The sequence below is a fragment of the Bufo gargarizans genome, chromosome 1 (genome assembly GCF_014858855.1).
Source record: "Bufo gargarizans isolate SCDJY-AF-19 chromosome 1, ASM1485885v1, whole genome shotgun sequence".
In the NCBI taxonomy this organism is placed as follows: Eukaryota; Metazoa; Chordata; class Amphibia; order Anura; family Bufonidae; genus Bufo; species Bufo gargarizans.
This window is the reverse complement of record NC_058080.1, coordinates 604,880,376-604,897,769: the sequence shown is the minus strand read 5'-3', so window position 1 is coordinate 604,897,769 and position 17,394 is coordinate 604,880,376. Positions and strand designations below refer to the sequence as shown.

Below are 17,394 nucleotides of genomic sequence, written 5' to 3'. Positions count from 1 at the left end.
GGTACAGGTTTTTCTCAAGAATATCCCTGTATTTAGCACCATCCACCTTTGCCTAAATTCTGACCAGTTTCCCAGTCCCGGCTGCTGAAAAACATCCCCACAGCATGATGCTGCCACCACCATGTTTCACTGTAGAGATGGTGTTCTTTGGGTGATGTGATGTGATTTGTTGGGGTTGTGCAAGACATAGTGTTTTCTTTGATGGCCGAAAAGTTAAATTTTAGTCTCATTAGACCAGAGCACCTTCCTCCATACATTTTGGGAGTCTCCCACATGCCTATTTCGCAAACTCACAATGTGCCTTTTTGTTTTTAGCTGAAAGTAATGGCTTTCTTCTGGCCACTCTGCCATAAAGCCCAACTCTATGGAGTGTACGGCTTATTATCTGCTGTGGAACTCTGCAGCTCCTCCAGGGTTATCTTAGGTCTCTGAGCTGCCTCTCTGATTAATGCCCTCCTTGCCCGGTCCGTAAGTTTTGGTGGGCGGCCGTCACTTGGCAGGTTTGCCGTTGTGCCATCTTTCCATTTGGTTATGATAGATTTGATGGTGCTCTTGAGGATCATCAAAGATTTGGATTTTTTTATAACCTAACCCTAAATTGTGCTTCTCAACAACATTGTCCCTTTACTTGTTTGGATAGTTCCTTGGTCTTCATGGTAGTGTTTGGTTAGTGATTCCTCTTGCTTAGGTGTTGCTGCCTCTGTGGCCTTTCAAAAAAGTTGTGTATATGTAATGACAAATCACCTGACACTTAGATTGCCCACAAGTGCACATCATTTCACTAATTATGTGACTTCTGAAGGTAATTGGTTGCACCAGAGCTTTTTATGGGCTTCCTAACAAAGGGGGTGAATACATACGCACATGGCAATTTTCTGTTTTCTATTTCTAAACAATAGTTTTACTTATATATTTTTCTCATTTTACTATACCAACTTAGACTATTGTGTTCTGATCCATCACTTAAAATTCAGATTAACAAAACATTGAATTTAAGGCTGTAATGTAACAAAATATGAAAAAAAAAATCAAGGGGGGGGGGGTGAATACTTTTGCAAGGCACTGTGGTCATCATTAAGACTTGGCCCCCACTAAGGGGTGCAGACTGGATAGTATTGGTTAGCATGCTGGCACAGGAATAATAAAGGCTTTTATCTTATTGGTATTTAATTGCATATCTTAGTTTACAGCTGATGCAGGAATAAGTAAATGTAGGAATACTTAAAACTGCTGCAGAATAAGTCTCCCTACTATCTCCCTGCACTCTCCTGATCCAATATTATTCTAATAATCGTTTTCAGCAACACTGTCGCTAAGGCATTCGCCCTATGCTTAGCTCACAGTGAAATGGCGGAGACCGCGGGGGATGAGGGTTTTATAGGACTGTGACATCACATAGTATGGCTACCTGCAGATTGGATGGCTGCATGGCATTATGGGTGATCTTGCGTTCCCGAGCTTGTCTCCTCTACTCTTAGTTTCGCTTGGTAACATTTGCAGCCGTCATTTCAGGAAAGCCTGATTTGTTACCATTGTGACACAGTGAGGGGAATGGTCTGGGCAAACAGGTATTTTCCTCCCAGCTTGTGCTGCTGGGCTGATTCGCAGCCAGGTGGGGTCTAATTCCGGACTGGATTTTAATTGCCGGTCCAGGTTTTTTGCAGCAGCTGGCTGTCCTTAAATAGGCAGCTGGGCTCAGCAGCAGAATATTTGTGTTGGAATCCGAGGCTTGGTGCCAGGTTGGAGGGCTGAGACCCATGGGCCGAGGAAACATGCCCCCTAAAGCTTGCCGTGGACTGCTGGAGGCAGAACTGAGATCAAGGTGACTTGTCTTATATGAACTTTCCAATTTGTGTGAAGTAACACCAAGATGTACTTTCCATTGTGTGTGAAGTAAACACCAAGACTGCAAAGTAAGGCATTGTTTTGTGCATTTGCCTCAAGTGTGAATAAACACTGAACTTTTGCATTAAGAACTTGTCTTTTGCCTCTGTACTGTGTCCGCTTACCCTATCTACCAGAGCGAAACCCCACAATTTGTGGAAGATGCAGGCAAGTGCAGTAAGGCAGGCGTGATCGACGAAGTATTGTTGTTTTTCATTTTTGCTCCGAGCACGGTTGTATGTCTTGCATTAAACCGCTAAATTTCAACCCATGACCCTCGACAAAATGGAGGCTGAAATGAAGGCTCGTGTGGAGGCTAATCAGCAGCAGCGAGAAGCCAACCTGCAACAACGGGAGGCTAACAGGCAGCAGCAAGAAACAAACCAGCTGCTGTTACAACACGTGATGGCTATACAGACGGCAGGAACATCCCAAAGCATCCATGATGTCCGGAAAGCGGTCCGTGCGGCGATCCCCATGATGACACCTTTAGATGACGTCGAAACCTACCTGGTGATGTACGAGAAGGTGGCCACAAGGGAGAAACTACCCGGAGACCAGTGGGCTGAGGTCGTCGCTCCATTCCTGGCATCCGATTCTCAGCGCGTGTATTTCAACTTGCCAAACGATCAAGCGGATGGCTACCAGAAAGTAAAGGGTGAGATTCTGGCAAGACTGGGGGGGAATGTGTTGGTCCAGGCCCAGCGGGTATATCAGTGGGGGTTTAACCCGGCTGAGCCCGCTAGACCCCAGTATTATGACTTATTTTACCTCTTGCAAAAGTGGCTACAGCCTGATGTGGTGAGTCCCACGGTGCTGGATCGACTATTAGCTGATATGTTCTGGAGGGCTTTGCCAACCCCTCTCCAGCACTGAATAGGCCAGGTGTCTCCTGGAGATGGTGGACCTGGTAGAATGCTATGAGGTTACTAAGAATCTACAGGGTGGTTATTTTGGGAGGGGGCAGTCAAACCCCTGAAATCTCTACCCCAGGCCTGGAGATTTGAGCCGATGAAACCCACCGGGATGTACCCACTATGGGCCTGGCTCTGTTAGTCTGCTGGCAGTGTCAAGATCCTGGCCATGTAAGGGCTCACTGTCCTCATCGGGTTAAGCCCATGGACACTAATTGTGGAACCTGAGGCCGAAGGGCCAGCACTAGGGGTGACCGCCACTTCAGTGGAAGAGGGGGAGACAACCCCGCTGAGTGTAATGGTGGTAGACGTGGAGGACTTGCCACCGGGCCCTGAGTTGGCAGACCTTAACGTCTCCGGGGATAATTTTGGTACAGCACAACACCGGGACCCAACCCTATCCCGAGCCTGGGAGAATGTGGTAATAATTGATAGTGAACCACAACAACCTGGAGCCGAGTCAATGTTTCCCCATTTTGTGGTTCATCAGAATATGCTGTATCAGGTAAACCAGCTGCGGGCTGAACATATTAAACAGTTGGTGGTGCAAACTCATGTTAGGGTTAGCCCACCAACATGTTCTCGGGGGTTATCTAGGTATGCAGAAAACACCAGACTGGATATTACAACGGTTTTAGTGGCCCAGTGTATGTAGAGAGGTGGACGAATTTTGCAAGTCTTTCCCGACCTACCAAACAATTAGCCCCCAGCACCTTTTACACAGTCCCCGTAGTACCTCTCCCGATCATCGAGGTACCGTTTGAGCGAATCGCTATGGACCTCATAGACCCAGTACCGAAGTCTGCTAGAGGATACCAACACATCTTGGTCGTCCTAGATTACGCCACTCGGTATCCGGAGGCAGTGCCACTGCGACATACATTGGCCAAACTCATAGCTAAAGAGTTAATGGAGATGTTTTACCGAGTGGGGCTACCTAAAGAGGTTCTGACTGACCAGGAGACCCCTTTTATGTCCAAGGTCATGAGGGAACTCTGTGTTGCTGCACATCAAACCACTACGGACGTCCGTTTATCATCCGCAAACTGACGGCCTGACGGCCAAACATTAAAAAAATGTTAAAAAGAATGGTGTCTAAGGATGGGAAGGACTGGGACCTCCTTCTGCCCTATCTTATGTTCGCATTGCGAGTGGTGCCCCAGCTTTCTACGTGGTGCTTTCCTTCGAACTGCTATATGGCAGATACCCTCATGGTCTGTTAGACATAGCCAAAGAGGCGTGGGAGCAACAACCCACCCCTTCTAAAAGTATTATTGAATATGTCACCCAGATTCAGGAACGTTTGGAAACAGTGTTGCCTCTATAATCGGCAGGCTCGGGTCCGGATCTTTAACCCGGGAGTTTGGATTTTGGTTCTGCGACAGACCGTGGACAGTAAGTTCCTGGCTAGGTGGCAGGGACCCAACGAAGTAATCGAAAAAGTTGGAGAGGTAAACTACAAAGCACACCATCCAGGGCGGCGAAAGCCGAAGAAGGTGTACCATGTAAATTTAGGGAGACCAGTACTGACGACAGCCCGCGGCCAAGTTTTTTAGGGGAAGAGGTTCCGGCCCCTCGGTCTGATGCAAGGGAAGCGGTTGCCACAGGGAAGATTGCTGACAGCCTCTCCTCTAAACTGACTCAGGAGGCCAGGGAGTTTGTCAGCAGGAACACGGATGTGTTCTCAGACCTCCCCGGACGCACTTCCACAATTCAGCATGACATTGTCACTGAGCCTCAGGAAAAAGTCTGGTTGAAACCATACCGGGTACCTGAGGCTCAGCGACAAGCCATCTCGGAGGAAGTACAGCTAATGCTGCAACTAGACGTTATTGAGGAGTCTAAAAGTGAGTGGGCCAGCCCTATAGTTTTACTGCCCAAAATGGATGGGACGTTACGGTTCTGTAATGATTTTCGTAAACTAAATGAGATTTCCAAATTTGATGCGTATCCCGTGCCCCGGGTGGATGAGCTTATTGAGAGGTTAGGACAAGCCCGGTATTTTTCTGTTTTGAACTTCACCAAAGGGTACTGACATATACCCTTGACGGATGCTGCCAAAGAGAAAACTGCCTTCATCACACCAGAGGGGCTGTACCAATATAAGGTGTTACCCTTTGTTCTGCATGGCACCCCTGCCACTTTTCAACGACTTATGTACATTGTGCTTCGTCCACATCATTGGTACGCTTCGGCTTACCTGGAGGATATTGTCATCCACAGTACCGACTGGGAAAGTCACCTACCCAAATTGCAGACTGTAGTGGACTCCCTTCGGAAGGCTGGACTAACCGCTAACCCACAAAAATGTGCGATAGGGTTAGAGGAAACGAAATACCTGGGGTATGTCATTGGGCGTGGAGTTATCAAACCCCAAGTGAACAAAATAGAGGCGATAAGGAATTGGCCACGACCTGTCACCACTAGGCAAGTAAAGTCGTTCCTGGGACTTTTGGGCTATTACATGAGATTTGTCCCCCACTTTGCTTAGGTGGCCGCGCCATTGACAGGGCTCTTGAAGGGATGCAAGTCAGTGATGGTTCGCTAGGAGGATCAGGCGGAAAATGCTTTCTCCACTTTGAAGTCGGCCCTGTGTGGATCCGTGGTTTTGGTGATGCCCGACTTCAAAAAGGAATTTATAGTACAGACCAATGCCTCCAAAGTAGGCCTCGGTGCTGTACTGTCTCAGGAAGTCAACGGGAATGAGTACCCCGTTGTCTTCCTCAGCCTAAGCTCACCCCAGCTGAGACTAGGTACAGTATAGTGGACAGAAAGTGCCTGGCTACCAAGTGGGCATTCGAGTCTCTCCATTATTATTTGTTGGGGAGAAAATTCCACCTGGTGACCGACCACTTCCCTCTCAAGTGGATGAGCCAGGCCAAAGACAGAAATGAAATGCCCGGGTCACCAGATGGTTCCTTTCCCTACAAAACTTTAAATTTACAGTGGAACACAGGGCAGGCTGGTTGCTGGGAAACGCGGATGCCCTGTCCTCAGGGTTGAACAAAGGGGGGGTATATGACACGGTGAGGGGAATAGTCTGGGAAAACAGGTATTTTCCTCCCATCATGTGCTGCTGGGATGATTTGCAGCCAGGTGGGGTCAAATACCGGACTGAATTTTAATTGCCAGTCCGGGTTTTTGGCAGCACCTGGCTGTCCTTAAATAGGCAGCTGGGCTCAGCAGCAGAATCTCTGTGTTGGGATCTGAGGCTTGGTGCCAGGTTGGAGGGCTGAGACCCATGTGCCGAGGAAACATGCCCGCTAAAGCCTGCCGTGGACTGCTGGAGGCCGAACTGACATCAAGGTGACTTGTCTTATATAAACTTTCCAATTTGTGTGAAGTAACACCAAGATGTACTTTCCATTGTGTGTGAAGTAAAGACCAAGACTGCAAAGTAACACATTGTTTTGTGCATTTGCCTCCTCAAGTGTGAATAAATACAGAAGTTTTGTTTTAAGAACTTGTCTTTTGCCTCTGTACTGCGTCCGCTTACCCTTTCTACCAGAGAGAAAACCACACACCATGAAGTGAGAGGAAATTCGTATTAGTTGGGAATCAAAGTTTTCCTAAACTTCTGACCAAATTCAGCGTCGAATGCTTCATTTCGCACAACACTAACTACCATCTTAGTACTCCTACTAAACCAGAGACAGGGCCTAATAGGAGTCCTGTCTGTATTTCTGAACATTGTAATACATATCTATTGCAGTGTATTGTACTAGTGTTGGAGACCCCCAGTTGTAAATTACCCTAGAGGGACTATAAATAATGTAAAAAATATATATAATATGTTTTTTAAAAAAAGACACAAACCTATATTCAATATTATAAATAAATAAATAATGTACACATAATTACATCCATAACGACCCAGATTAAATTGTCCATTATTTAATCTGCCATAAAAAAAACAATGCCATATTTCCTATTGCTGCTTATATTACCTTCCAAAAAATGGAATAAAAACCATTTAAAATATAATTATGTACCCCAAAATGGTACCAATATAAATTGCAGCTTGTCCTACAAAAAAACAATCCCTCACACAACTCCATTTTGTACAGGAAGTGTTTGTGTGGCACAAAAGTAGTAAAATGTAAAGAAATAAATATGCAATTGGTAATGCCATAATCATACTAACCCACAAAACTTAAATAACATGTTATTTATGCCACACATTGAACAGAGCAAAACAAAAAAAAAAAAAACAATAACAGAATTGCTGTTGTCCACGTTCCTGCCCAGAAAGGGCTAAAAAACATAATTGCAAAGTTGTATCTACCCCAACATGGGGATATTGAAAAATACAACTCATCACGCATAAAACATGCCATAATACAGCTGCATCAATGGAAAAATGTGACAAAAACTCTCTACCTAGCATAAGCCCATGCTTCAATATTTACCGGATATTTCTATGTACTTTTATTCAAATTTGTCACAGCTTTTTCCCATTCAAGTAGCAGTCACACCCGATACTAAAAGTACAAAGCTGTACAGTGCAGCCCCCTTGAACAGCTGATAGGCCATCAGTTTTAAAGAAACAGATACTTTAACAAGTTCGCTGTACCCTTGAATTGAGGTCTACATATTTTATGATGTGTGAATCATAGATGAGGACTCAAGTGCTATATGTTCAAATGTTGATCTTTGCTTAGTTTTATTTTTACCTCATTCTAAAAGACTTGCGTATTATGTGTACATTATCACAGGCTAGGATTTCACATCTTGAAATTCACTTTTGGGTCCTGTAATACATGGACTGTTTTTTAGCACTTTCATGCAGGAGAAGAGTTAACATCATAACACACCATTCAGTTGTGATGGTGATCAGCTAAAGACCTCATCATCTAACATGCTATAGGGTAATATATTCAGTGAGCTACAGAACAGATCTGTATTTGATGAAGATGAATTTCCTACCACAGAGCAGGCTATTTGTGCAGGGAAAACCCATTAATGGAATGTAACCTGAGAAAATAAGCTTTACAATAAGGTGCCAAAGCTTCAACATTTGGAATTATTTTTAAATTCTAATAGTATATACTGTACTTAGACCAGAAATTAGGTTAATGGACACATGTTATATATGTCTATATCCCACCAATGGTAGCAAAAAGCCTCCACAAAGGTAGAAAAGGGAATATGAAAAATACATAAAACTTAACTTTTAATCCAAAACATAAACAAAACAACTGAAAATACAGTATATAGCCGCAACAATGCTAGATTGAGGACTGACCATATAACTTATGCAATGGACTCTGTCAAGGCCACTACCAGCTTATTTAATAAACAGAATGGTCTTACCGGAAAATCGAAGAGTGCTGCTAATCCAGTAGCAATAATGAGAGGTTCCAAATAATCAGAAGGAGGGAATCTGGGTGTTTGTAGCTTCACGATTCCGGAGCAGTGATGGCCAGTTCGCCGTGTTCGCCCGCAAACACATGCGGGCTGCCATCTTAAATCACAAGTCCGGCGAGGCACAGGTAAGTCCTTACCTGTGCCTGCGCCACGAGCCGGTCTGAAACAAATGCAGTCACCGGGAGCAGGCAGTTCCAAGAACAGCCTGATGAAGGCCCCCGGCGGCTGTTCTTGGAACTGCCTGCTCCCGTTGACCGCATTTGTTTAAGACCGGCTCCCAGCGCAGGCATAGGTAAGGACTTACCTGTGCCTCGCCGGACTTGTGATTTAAGATGGCAGCCCGCATGGCCATCACTGTTCCTGATCTGTCCCTAGATGGCCCTGTAATGAGGGAGGGGGACCTGCCAAAAACCCTACCTCTCTAAATACAGGGCACCCACCCCGTCCGGAGCCTGCCCCTACAAATGGCCAAATCCAGTTCAGCATATTGTCCTGACAAGTTGATTCAGATGAAGGCAAAAAAAAAAACATGAGGTAAAAGCCAATATTCCTTATTGGGTGCTTTCTGACTGTAAATAAATCTAGCAATTATAATAATTCCCTTTGTAATATTGTTCATCTCCAAAAAGACAGGCCTATTTTCAACTATTTTACACAACATACTCAGGCAGAGTTCCATAGTCTCACTGCTCTTACAGTAAGTAATCCCCTTCCATGTTGGTGTAGAAACCTTATTTCCTCTATATATAACTTATAGCTAAACAGGAAATGATCCAGTGCTCCAAGACAGTGGTGATCCTACTGCAGTTATCCCTGAGCTGTGCATGCAGTGGAGGGCTCTGGGTGCAACAGTTTTACTGGACATTTTAAGCAGTTCGCAAATACATGCACTTGAAAGAGTAGGTACAGTCTTTTCAAATTGCATCAAATGGTTCTCCCAAAGAGGTTTATACAGGGTAGGTGGAAATGTTAGTATTAAGGCCCTCTGAGTCCCTTTCCTGACAGAAAAGCGATCTTTCCAATCTCACAGAATGGGTGCAAATTATATTTCTCTGTATCCACAGCACTACAATATCCAGCAGCAGGGTGTAGTCCTTAAACACATTAACAGATGCCCATTCTGTATTTTGGGTATGCAAGGCTACCTGAAGCTACTAACCTTACCAAATACAGTCAAGTCCATAACCTGGCACATGCTATTTCCTTTACTGGCTTCTTATCCATGCATTTCCCCTTTTAACAGAAGGTAGAATTTCCCCTTCAATTATTCTCTCCCTCAGGAGCTGGTACTGATTTCAATTAGTTTTCTGGCTGTTCTTGGTTGACAAGGCTGGTTTAACCCTGTCTGTTGTTTATCTTCTAATCTCTCACACACCCTAAAACTACATAGTGTTACAGACCATGGTTGCGGAGCCACTGTACCAACAAATTGTTTCGATTTTGAGCTATTCCTGAGTGAATTGTCTTGGTGGTCCCCTGGTTTTCACCCTTTAACCCCTGTACAGGGATATGGTCTTCGATGTAGGGGAGCCACCAGGCCACCACCCTTTGGAATAGTCCTATTGTAGTTGGCAGCTGAGCCACAGGGTCAGAGACCATGGCGCAAAGCACCAGTGGATCAGGCAGTACACCTATTCAGAACCAGACTGAGGTCATGCAGTCCGAGTACATGCGAATGCGAGAAACAGTCCCAGAACAGGGTCAGGATCCAGGCAACAGGCAGAAGAGGAACACAGGCAGACAAACAGACCAAGGTAATAGACACAGGTCAGGTTGCAGTCTAGAGAGTCAGACAGGACACGGTCCAAAGACAGACAACAGATTATAGCTCCTGCATAGGATCCAGCAGGCTAGAAAGAGCAAACAGAACCTGTTGCTCAGGAAAGAGGTGGGATACATTACATAGCATATATAGCATATATTGTCAAGCAGGTACACACAGTGCTGTAGAGAATTTTAGAATATAGAAAGAAAGGCGGTACAAACCCTAGCAATGCTGCAAAAAAAGGGGAACGAGGCAGCAGCAGGCACAGACCGCCATTGTAACACACAGCTCCAATGCAGAAAATATGGGGCCAGCCCATACCTAGCAACTGAATCTAGGGTTGGAAAATTAACCCCTCACTCCATATACAGCCTTTAAGGTTTACAATACATTACATAATACCATTAACCTTTTTAGCAGGGAACCACCAGGTCACTGTACTCGTACCTCCGTTTAGAATACTCTTTCTTATATAAGATCTTTGAGATCCCTTAAAGATCAGGCCCTGGGTGCAAATGCTACCTTTGCACTTCCTATCCCCTAGCTATGCACCATTAATTATAGCTGCTGGTAGTCAGAAATTTGGTATAATGAAGTCCTTGCAGCTTCCCTGTTTTTCATGTCTTAGTCCTGTTTGTAAAGGAGCGTTTTAAAATAGCATTTTAGAATAATAGACATACAGTGCCTTGCAAAAGTATTCACCCCTTGACTTTTTTCATATTTTGGTGCCTCACAACCTGGAATTAGCATGGATTTTTTTGAGGATTTGCATCATTTAATTTACAGAACATGCCCACAACTTTGAATTTTTTTTTTTTTTATTGTGAACCAAACAACAAATAGGACAAAATAACAGAAAAAGTCAATGTGCATAACTATTCACCCCCCTAAAGTCAATACTTTGTAGATCCACCTTTTGCGGCAATCACAACTCCAAGTCACTTTGGATAAGTCTCTATGAGCTTGCCACATCTTACCACTGGGATTTTTGCCCATTCCTCCTTGCAAAAATGTTCCAGCACCTTCAAGTTGGATGGTTTGCGCTTGTGAACAGCAATCTTTAAGTCTGACCACAGATTTTCTATTGGATTGAGATCTGGGCTTTGACTAGGCCATTCCAACATATTTACATGTTTTCCCTTAAACCACTCAAGTGTTGCTTTAGCAGTGTGTTTGGGGTCATTGTCCTGCTGGAAGGTGAACCTCCGTCCTAGCCTCAAATCACGCACAGAGTGGTGCAGGTTTTTCTCAAGAATATCCCTGTATTTAGCACCATCCATCTTTGCCTAAACTCTGACCAGTTTCCCAGTCCCGGATGCTGAGAAACTTCCCCACAGCATGATGCTGCCACCACCATGTTTCACTCTGATGTGATGTATTGGGTTTGTGCCAGACGTAGCGTTTATTTGATGGCCGAAAAGTTACATTTTAGTCTCATCAGACCAGAGCACCTTCCTCCATACATTTTGGGAGTCTCCCACATGCCTTTTCGCAAACTCACAACGTGCCTTTTTGTTTTTTGCTGAAAGTAATGGCTTTCTTCTGGCCACTTTGCCATAAAGCCCAACTCTATGGAGTGTACGGCTTATTGTCGTCCTATCTACAGATACTTCGGTCTCTGCTGTGGAACTCTGCAGCTCCTCCAGGGTTACCTTAAGTCTCTTTGCTGCCTCTCTGATTAATGACCTCCTTGCCCGGTCCGTGAGTTTTGGTGGGCGGCCGTCTCCTGGCAGGTTTGCTGTTGTGCCATGTTCTTTCCATTGGTTATGATAGATTTGATGGTGCCCCTGGGGATCATCAAAGATTTGGATATTTTTTTATAACCTAACCCTGACTTGTACTTCTCAACAACATTATCCCTTACTTGTTTGGAGAGTTCCTTGGTCTTCATGGCAGTGTTTGGTTAGTGATGCCTCTTGCTTAGGTTTTGCTGCCTCTGGAACCTTTCGAAAAAGTTGTGTATATGTAATGAAAAATCACCTGACACTTAGATTGCCCACAAGTGCACATCATTTCACTAATTATGCGACTTCTGAAGGCAGTTGGTTGCACCAGAGCTTACTAACGGGCAAATTGGATCCGGCACTGATACATTCTTATGGAAAAAAATCCGGCATTCAGGCAAGTGTTCAGTTTTTTTGGCCGGAGATAAAACCGCAGCATGCTGCGGTATTATCTCCATCCTGAAAAGTCAATAAGACTGAACTAAAGACATCCTGATGCATCCTGAACGGATTGCTCTCCATTTAAAATGCATGGGGATAAAACTTATTTTCCGGTATCGAGCCCCTTAGACTATTGTGTTCTGATCCATCACATAAAATGCTGATTAACAAAACATTGAACTTAAGGCGGTAATGTAACAAAATACGAAAAAAGTCAGGGTGTTGAATACTTTTGCAAGGCACTGTACATTCTGTATTTCCTTATTCCCTAAAAGTATGGTTTGCTTTCAGAGTGACTGAATCTTTGCATTCATTAGATTTTCTTTTGCAGTTCACCATCCTCCCCTGCCTCAGGCAGTCTCCCACGGAAGACACTTGAATTAGAAGATCTTGCACAGAAAAACAAACTAAATGGCATTCATGAAAACTATCAGTCACTAAACACATCCACTCCGAGCAGACTCAGGTGTAGAGCACTAGATGAAGAATCTGATAAGATTTTACGGCAATTATTAGGAAAGGACTTGGCAGACAATGTTTCTAATCCTGAAAAATTGTCATTGGAGTTCCAGGATGGGATATCATCCAGGAGTGCTAAATCGATCCCACTGGAGAAAAGAGAGTTTAAGCTTGCTCGATTACGACAACTTATGCAAAGGTCTCTCAGTGAGTCTGATACAGACTCCAATAACTCAGAGGATCAAAAGCATACACCTGTTAGAAAAGCTGATAAGCCAAGACCCCAGCCTATAGTAGAAAATGTGGAAAATTCTGAAGCTCTTCAGCTTATGATAAAAAAGCATACACAGTCAAACACTGCAGGACGACGGTTTGCTTTAGGGCTAAAATCTAAATCTGTGGATGGCCATAGCCCATCACCAACATCTGAAAGTAGTGACCCAGACTATGAACCTCAGTACCAAACAGGGAGCATACCCCTGTCTTCAGGTTCAACAGACTCATCAGGTTCTTCTTCAGCACAGAAGACAACAAGCCCTAAAAGTGCTTTAAAATCTCCTTCTTCAAAACGTAGGACTTCCCAAAATCTGAAACTCAGGGTGACTTTTGAAGACCCTATTGTTCAAGTGGAACAGACTGAAGTAGATCTAAATGAAGGTAAAGACAAAGATGGCGGAAAGACACAAAAGTCTCAATCTAATGGTGAAGTTGGGGAACATCAGAAAAAAACATTTGGTGCTTTTCGATCAATTATGGAAACTTTTAGTGGAAATCAGAACAACAATAATAATCTGCAATCTTCAAATCCTGGGAAAACATCGTCGTCATCTTCTTTACTGCCATTTTCCTCATTAGGGAGAAAGTCAGGAGATACAAAGACGTCACCTACAAGCAATATAAAAGGGAAAAGCAAAAACGTAAGTGTGAAGAAAAGTTCTTCAGTAACTTTAAATAAAAGAATGTATGTTTATTGGAGTAATTTTATATTCACTAGTTCCTGAATCTAATAATTATTTCTAAGAGCAGATTTAATGGAGTAAAAAGCACCCACACTTATATTAACAGGATTGTCTAAGTTAATCAGAAAACTTCCCAAAGGCCAGCCAGGCTTTATTCATTTTGCAGCAGCAGTGATGTACCATATAGCCCATGTGACTGGGCAGCAAATCAACGGCCTCAGCAGTCCTGTGGTGTATACCACTTAGGCTGCAGTGGTCACATGGGTTATACAAACTCTTCACTGCTGCAGCTAAGGAAAGAAAACTGAAACCAAAAAGGGTAATGAAACGGGTAACTATACATTATTTTATTATTTTATTCCAACTCCTGCCATTGGGTAGCTTTTTGAATAACTTGGACAATCCCTTTAAAGGGTTATTCCCATTTGGCATTAATGACATATACACAGGATATGCTATAGCTTTCCGATAGGTGCAGGTCCCACCTCTGGGACACATTTTTATCTCAAGAACAGGACCCTATCACATGCCACCTGGAATGGAGTGATTGCGTATCTCCCTCTATGAACTTCAATAAGACTTCCTGAAATAGCTAATTAAGTGTGTTTGGTTATTTCTGGATGTCCTATTAAAGTCAATGGAGATAGGAAGTGGTACCTGTCAGACCTTTATAACATGCCCTGTCGAAATGTCCAGGTGGGCCTTTAAGTTGAAGTCTACAGTTCTCTTGATTTTATGAGTCACCAGGTTTTGCCTAGTGACTATGGTACATCCCCAACTCTTAAGCAATTCCACTGTAAAAACCCAAATCTTTGTGTTTGCATTCCACCTATATCATACTTGCATATCTCTGCACAGGATATGCCATAAATGTCCGATAGCTTTAGCTCCCACCTTTGGAACCTGCTGCTTTGTTCAGAAAAGTTCCGTGTTGTGCCTGGTCAGGAATGGAAAAATGGCTGCACTTACGTGGTCACTTTTATATTCTCAACCGGGTGCATCTAGGCCCCATTTTGAAGATAGGAACTTGTCCCAGAGGTGGGACTTACACCTACTGGACAACCTATTTCAGTTAAAGATAATCAAATATATTTATTTACCATATGTCTATAAAAGGATTCAGATTCATATTTCTATATGCAAGCAAAATAACCAGCATTTCGGCATGTCTGTTTAATAATACCTGTCTGTTTTACAAATATGCATGCTGCATGTTGCATGTACTGACCTGTATATTGCAATTTCCCAGGAGCCTTACACCTGTTCTGCCAAACTATCCAATAGGGCAGTGCTTGAGGATCTTCTTCCTAATCATGCATGGTATGTGGTGGTGTTGATTAAACGGGTTTTCCTCTTTCCTCTTCTTTTTTCTTGTTCATTTCAATTCCTTCTTTAGAAAAAAATCTTAATCAACCAAGTAGATTATATTAACCATTTCCATTGCAATTAACAGCATACATCTGAAAAGCACTATCCTGCTGACAGCTCTAGCAATGCAATTTTTGGCTGTACTTGTAAGCCTCATATAAAAGGAGAGGGCTTCTCATAAATCCATCTTGCCGCATGCTACATCTTGGCATTGCGTGCAGTCTCTGCTGAGCAGGAGTCATTTAACAGATGATGTGTATGGAAACTACATTTCCTGTCATGTGTGGGAAAGTCACCTCCAAAATGTTCAAGCCTAAACAATCCAAGCCCAAAAAATAGTCTCTTTTTGTGGTAAAATTCTGTTCACATTTACAATGTGTCAGTGGTGAATTAATGATCTCCTACAAGTTGGGAAGGAATGTGTCACATGTGTATTTCATGGTACTTGATACAACAAAATCCAGATTTATGAATGTAAGACTGCTAAGGTAATGACAGTGCTGGGTGTTCACCTATAAGTACAGATCAACCAGGTAATGGCTTCTATGTGATATAATATATCTATCTATCATATCATATCTATGTGTGTGTGTGTATATATATATATATGCACACACCCACACGTGTGTGTTTTCCTTGGGCCCACTGGAAGAAATTATTGTTGAGGTCCAAATCCAATATCCTCAATAAAGTCTCATTTTTGAATCAAAGAAAAAGACCCTAGTGGCCGGTGGTTGACGCTTATACTGTAGTTTGCAGTTTCTCACATCTATTCTTAAAACATTTACCAAAACGCTCACCATTTTCTCATCTACCAATGGAGCACCCTTCCAATGGTGCAGTAGACATCAGTTTGGTCAGGGCAGTAGCTGCCATAGAAGCAGGGAAAGTGGCTACCACGGGGCCTGAAGGAGGGCAAATGGACTTAGCTTCAGGGCCCAGAGTGCGGTGAGTATGGTGCTCCTAGTCCTAGCACTTATTTTACTTCCCACTTCCTGTTCTTCTTCTTCAGGTGCCTGCATGGCACTAAGTCCTGGCAGCGCACAGCTTCAGGATGGGACATAGTGTGTATAGGAATTAACTATGACCTGATGCTGTGTGGTGCAACGTCAGGTCACAGTGTATTGGGTATCTAGACACAGTGCTGCTTGAAGAGTAGAGGCGTCTGCAGGAGAAGAGAGATGTTATTTTTATTTTTTTTTGGTCCAGATGGAAGTGTGTAAGGGGAAAGTGGGGAGGCTATAGAAAAATTCTGTGGGGCCCATTCAGTTCTAGTTACGCCATTGGGCATGGTTATTGTTCTTCCTGGGGTAGACTCATGAAAACTAATGTTTTCAACTGCCAAAGAATATACAATATATTAAGGAGGATTCTCCCTCCATTTATTTTTGGCCCTTGGTTTTGTGAAGTAATGTTTTTCTTTGGTTACACATATACCACATCCATGATTTATCTTCCAACTATGCCTTTAAATGATGAACTAGAAAATCACTGCTTTAACATAACAAAATAGATTAAATGAGATTTTACTGCTGTAGCCCTAGAAATTGTTGTATTGGAGCAAATGTAATGTGTTTATTAAAGACAAATAGTGTTTGTATTTGTCACGACTGGAAGGTCACACTTACGAAATAATCTGAAATTAAATATTTGATTTGGCATTAGCATTTTGGTAATGTAACCCTCCTGGCGTGCTATTTTCAGCTATTTATTCTAGTCGTTCTTTTTGTTTCCATGAGCTTTGCTGAGTCTGTTAACAATATTCGTTTAATTAGGGCAAGTGGATTTCATTAAGTGCACCATTTTATTAAACACATGAATAAGCAAAGCTCAGTGAGAAAGTCAAAGGGTGTTTTCCACACATGCTGAATGGCGCAGTGTTTTTGCCGCGTGCACACATTTCATAGTGAATTGCTGCAGTAATTGGCCGCATATCTTCTACAGGTGAAATAAGATCTTTCAACTTAATTCACCAGTACAAGGTTGGCCGCCAAAAAGTAATACTGTAAAGCCATGGCAGTTTGTTGTAAAATGCATGCCATTTGGCACATGTAAAAGCACACTGTTATGTAGACATTGGCATATATGCACATGTTAAAGGGGTTGTGCAGCACTAGTATATCGAGGATCTAGGATAGGTCAACAATATCAGATTGACAGGTGTCCAACTCCCGGCATACCCAATGATCAGTGGTTTGAAGAGGCCATGGCCCTTTTTACTGTTTAACTGCATGCCATCTAACTTGTTGCAGGGGTGCAGTGTAACTTCAACTGTTTGTATCGTTAAACTGAACCGCCACTACAGGTTACGTGCCATATAGGCGTATTTCTGTTTAATAAATGACCCCCTAATGGTATGTATTACTAGTCCATAGGAACTGTGAATGCAGCTTTGCTGTGCACATGGACCCTGTCTCATTTCTTTCTGCACTTTGCGGGATGCAGATCTGAGATCAGATGGCCAGTCCTTCTCAAAGAGTGGTGGGCGCTGAAGCAATATACCCTTTCCTCAT

General features: G+C 43.2%; 1 protein-coding gene across 3 annotated transcripts in view; it reads left to right on the top strand.

The window, feature by feature from the left end:
• The window catches only part of LOC122924616 (synuclein alpha interacting protein), a 231,610-nt gene that overhangs the window by 198,440 nt on the left and 15,776 nt on the right, over positions 1–17,394 (top strand). For 2 of the 3 annotated variants that reach the window (XM_044275889.1, XM_044275888.1), the window contains exon 11: positions 12,427–13,471. In XM_044275889.1, the coding sequence (XP_044131824.1) occupies positions 12,427–13,471 (1,045 nt within the window). Of the gene's footprint in view, positions 1–12,426; positions 13,472–14,762; positions 14,834–17,394 lie in introns of all 3 variants that reach the window. The other variant, XM_044275887.1, reaches the window with a different exon arrangement.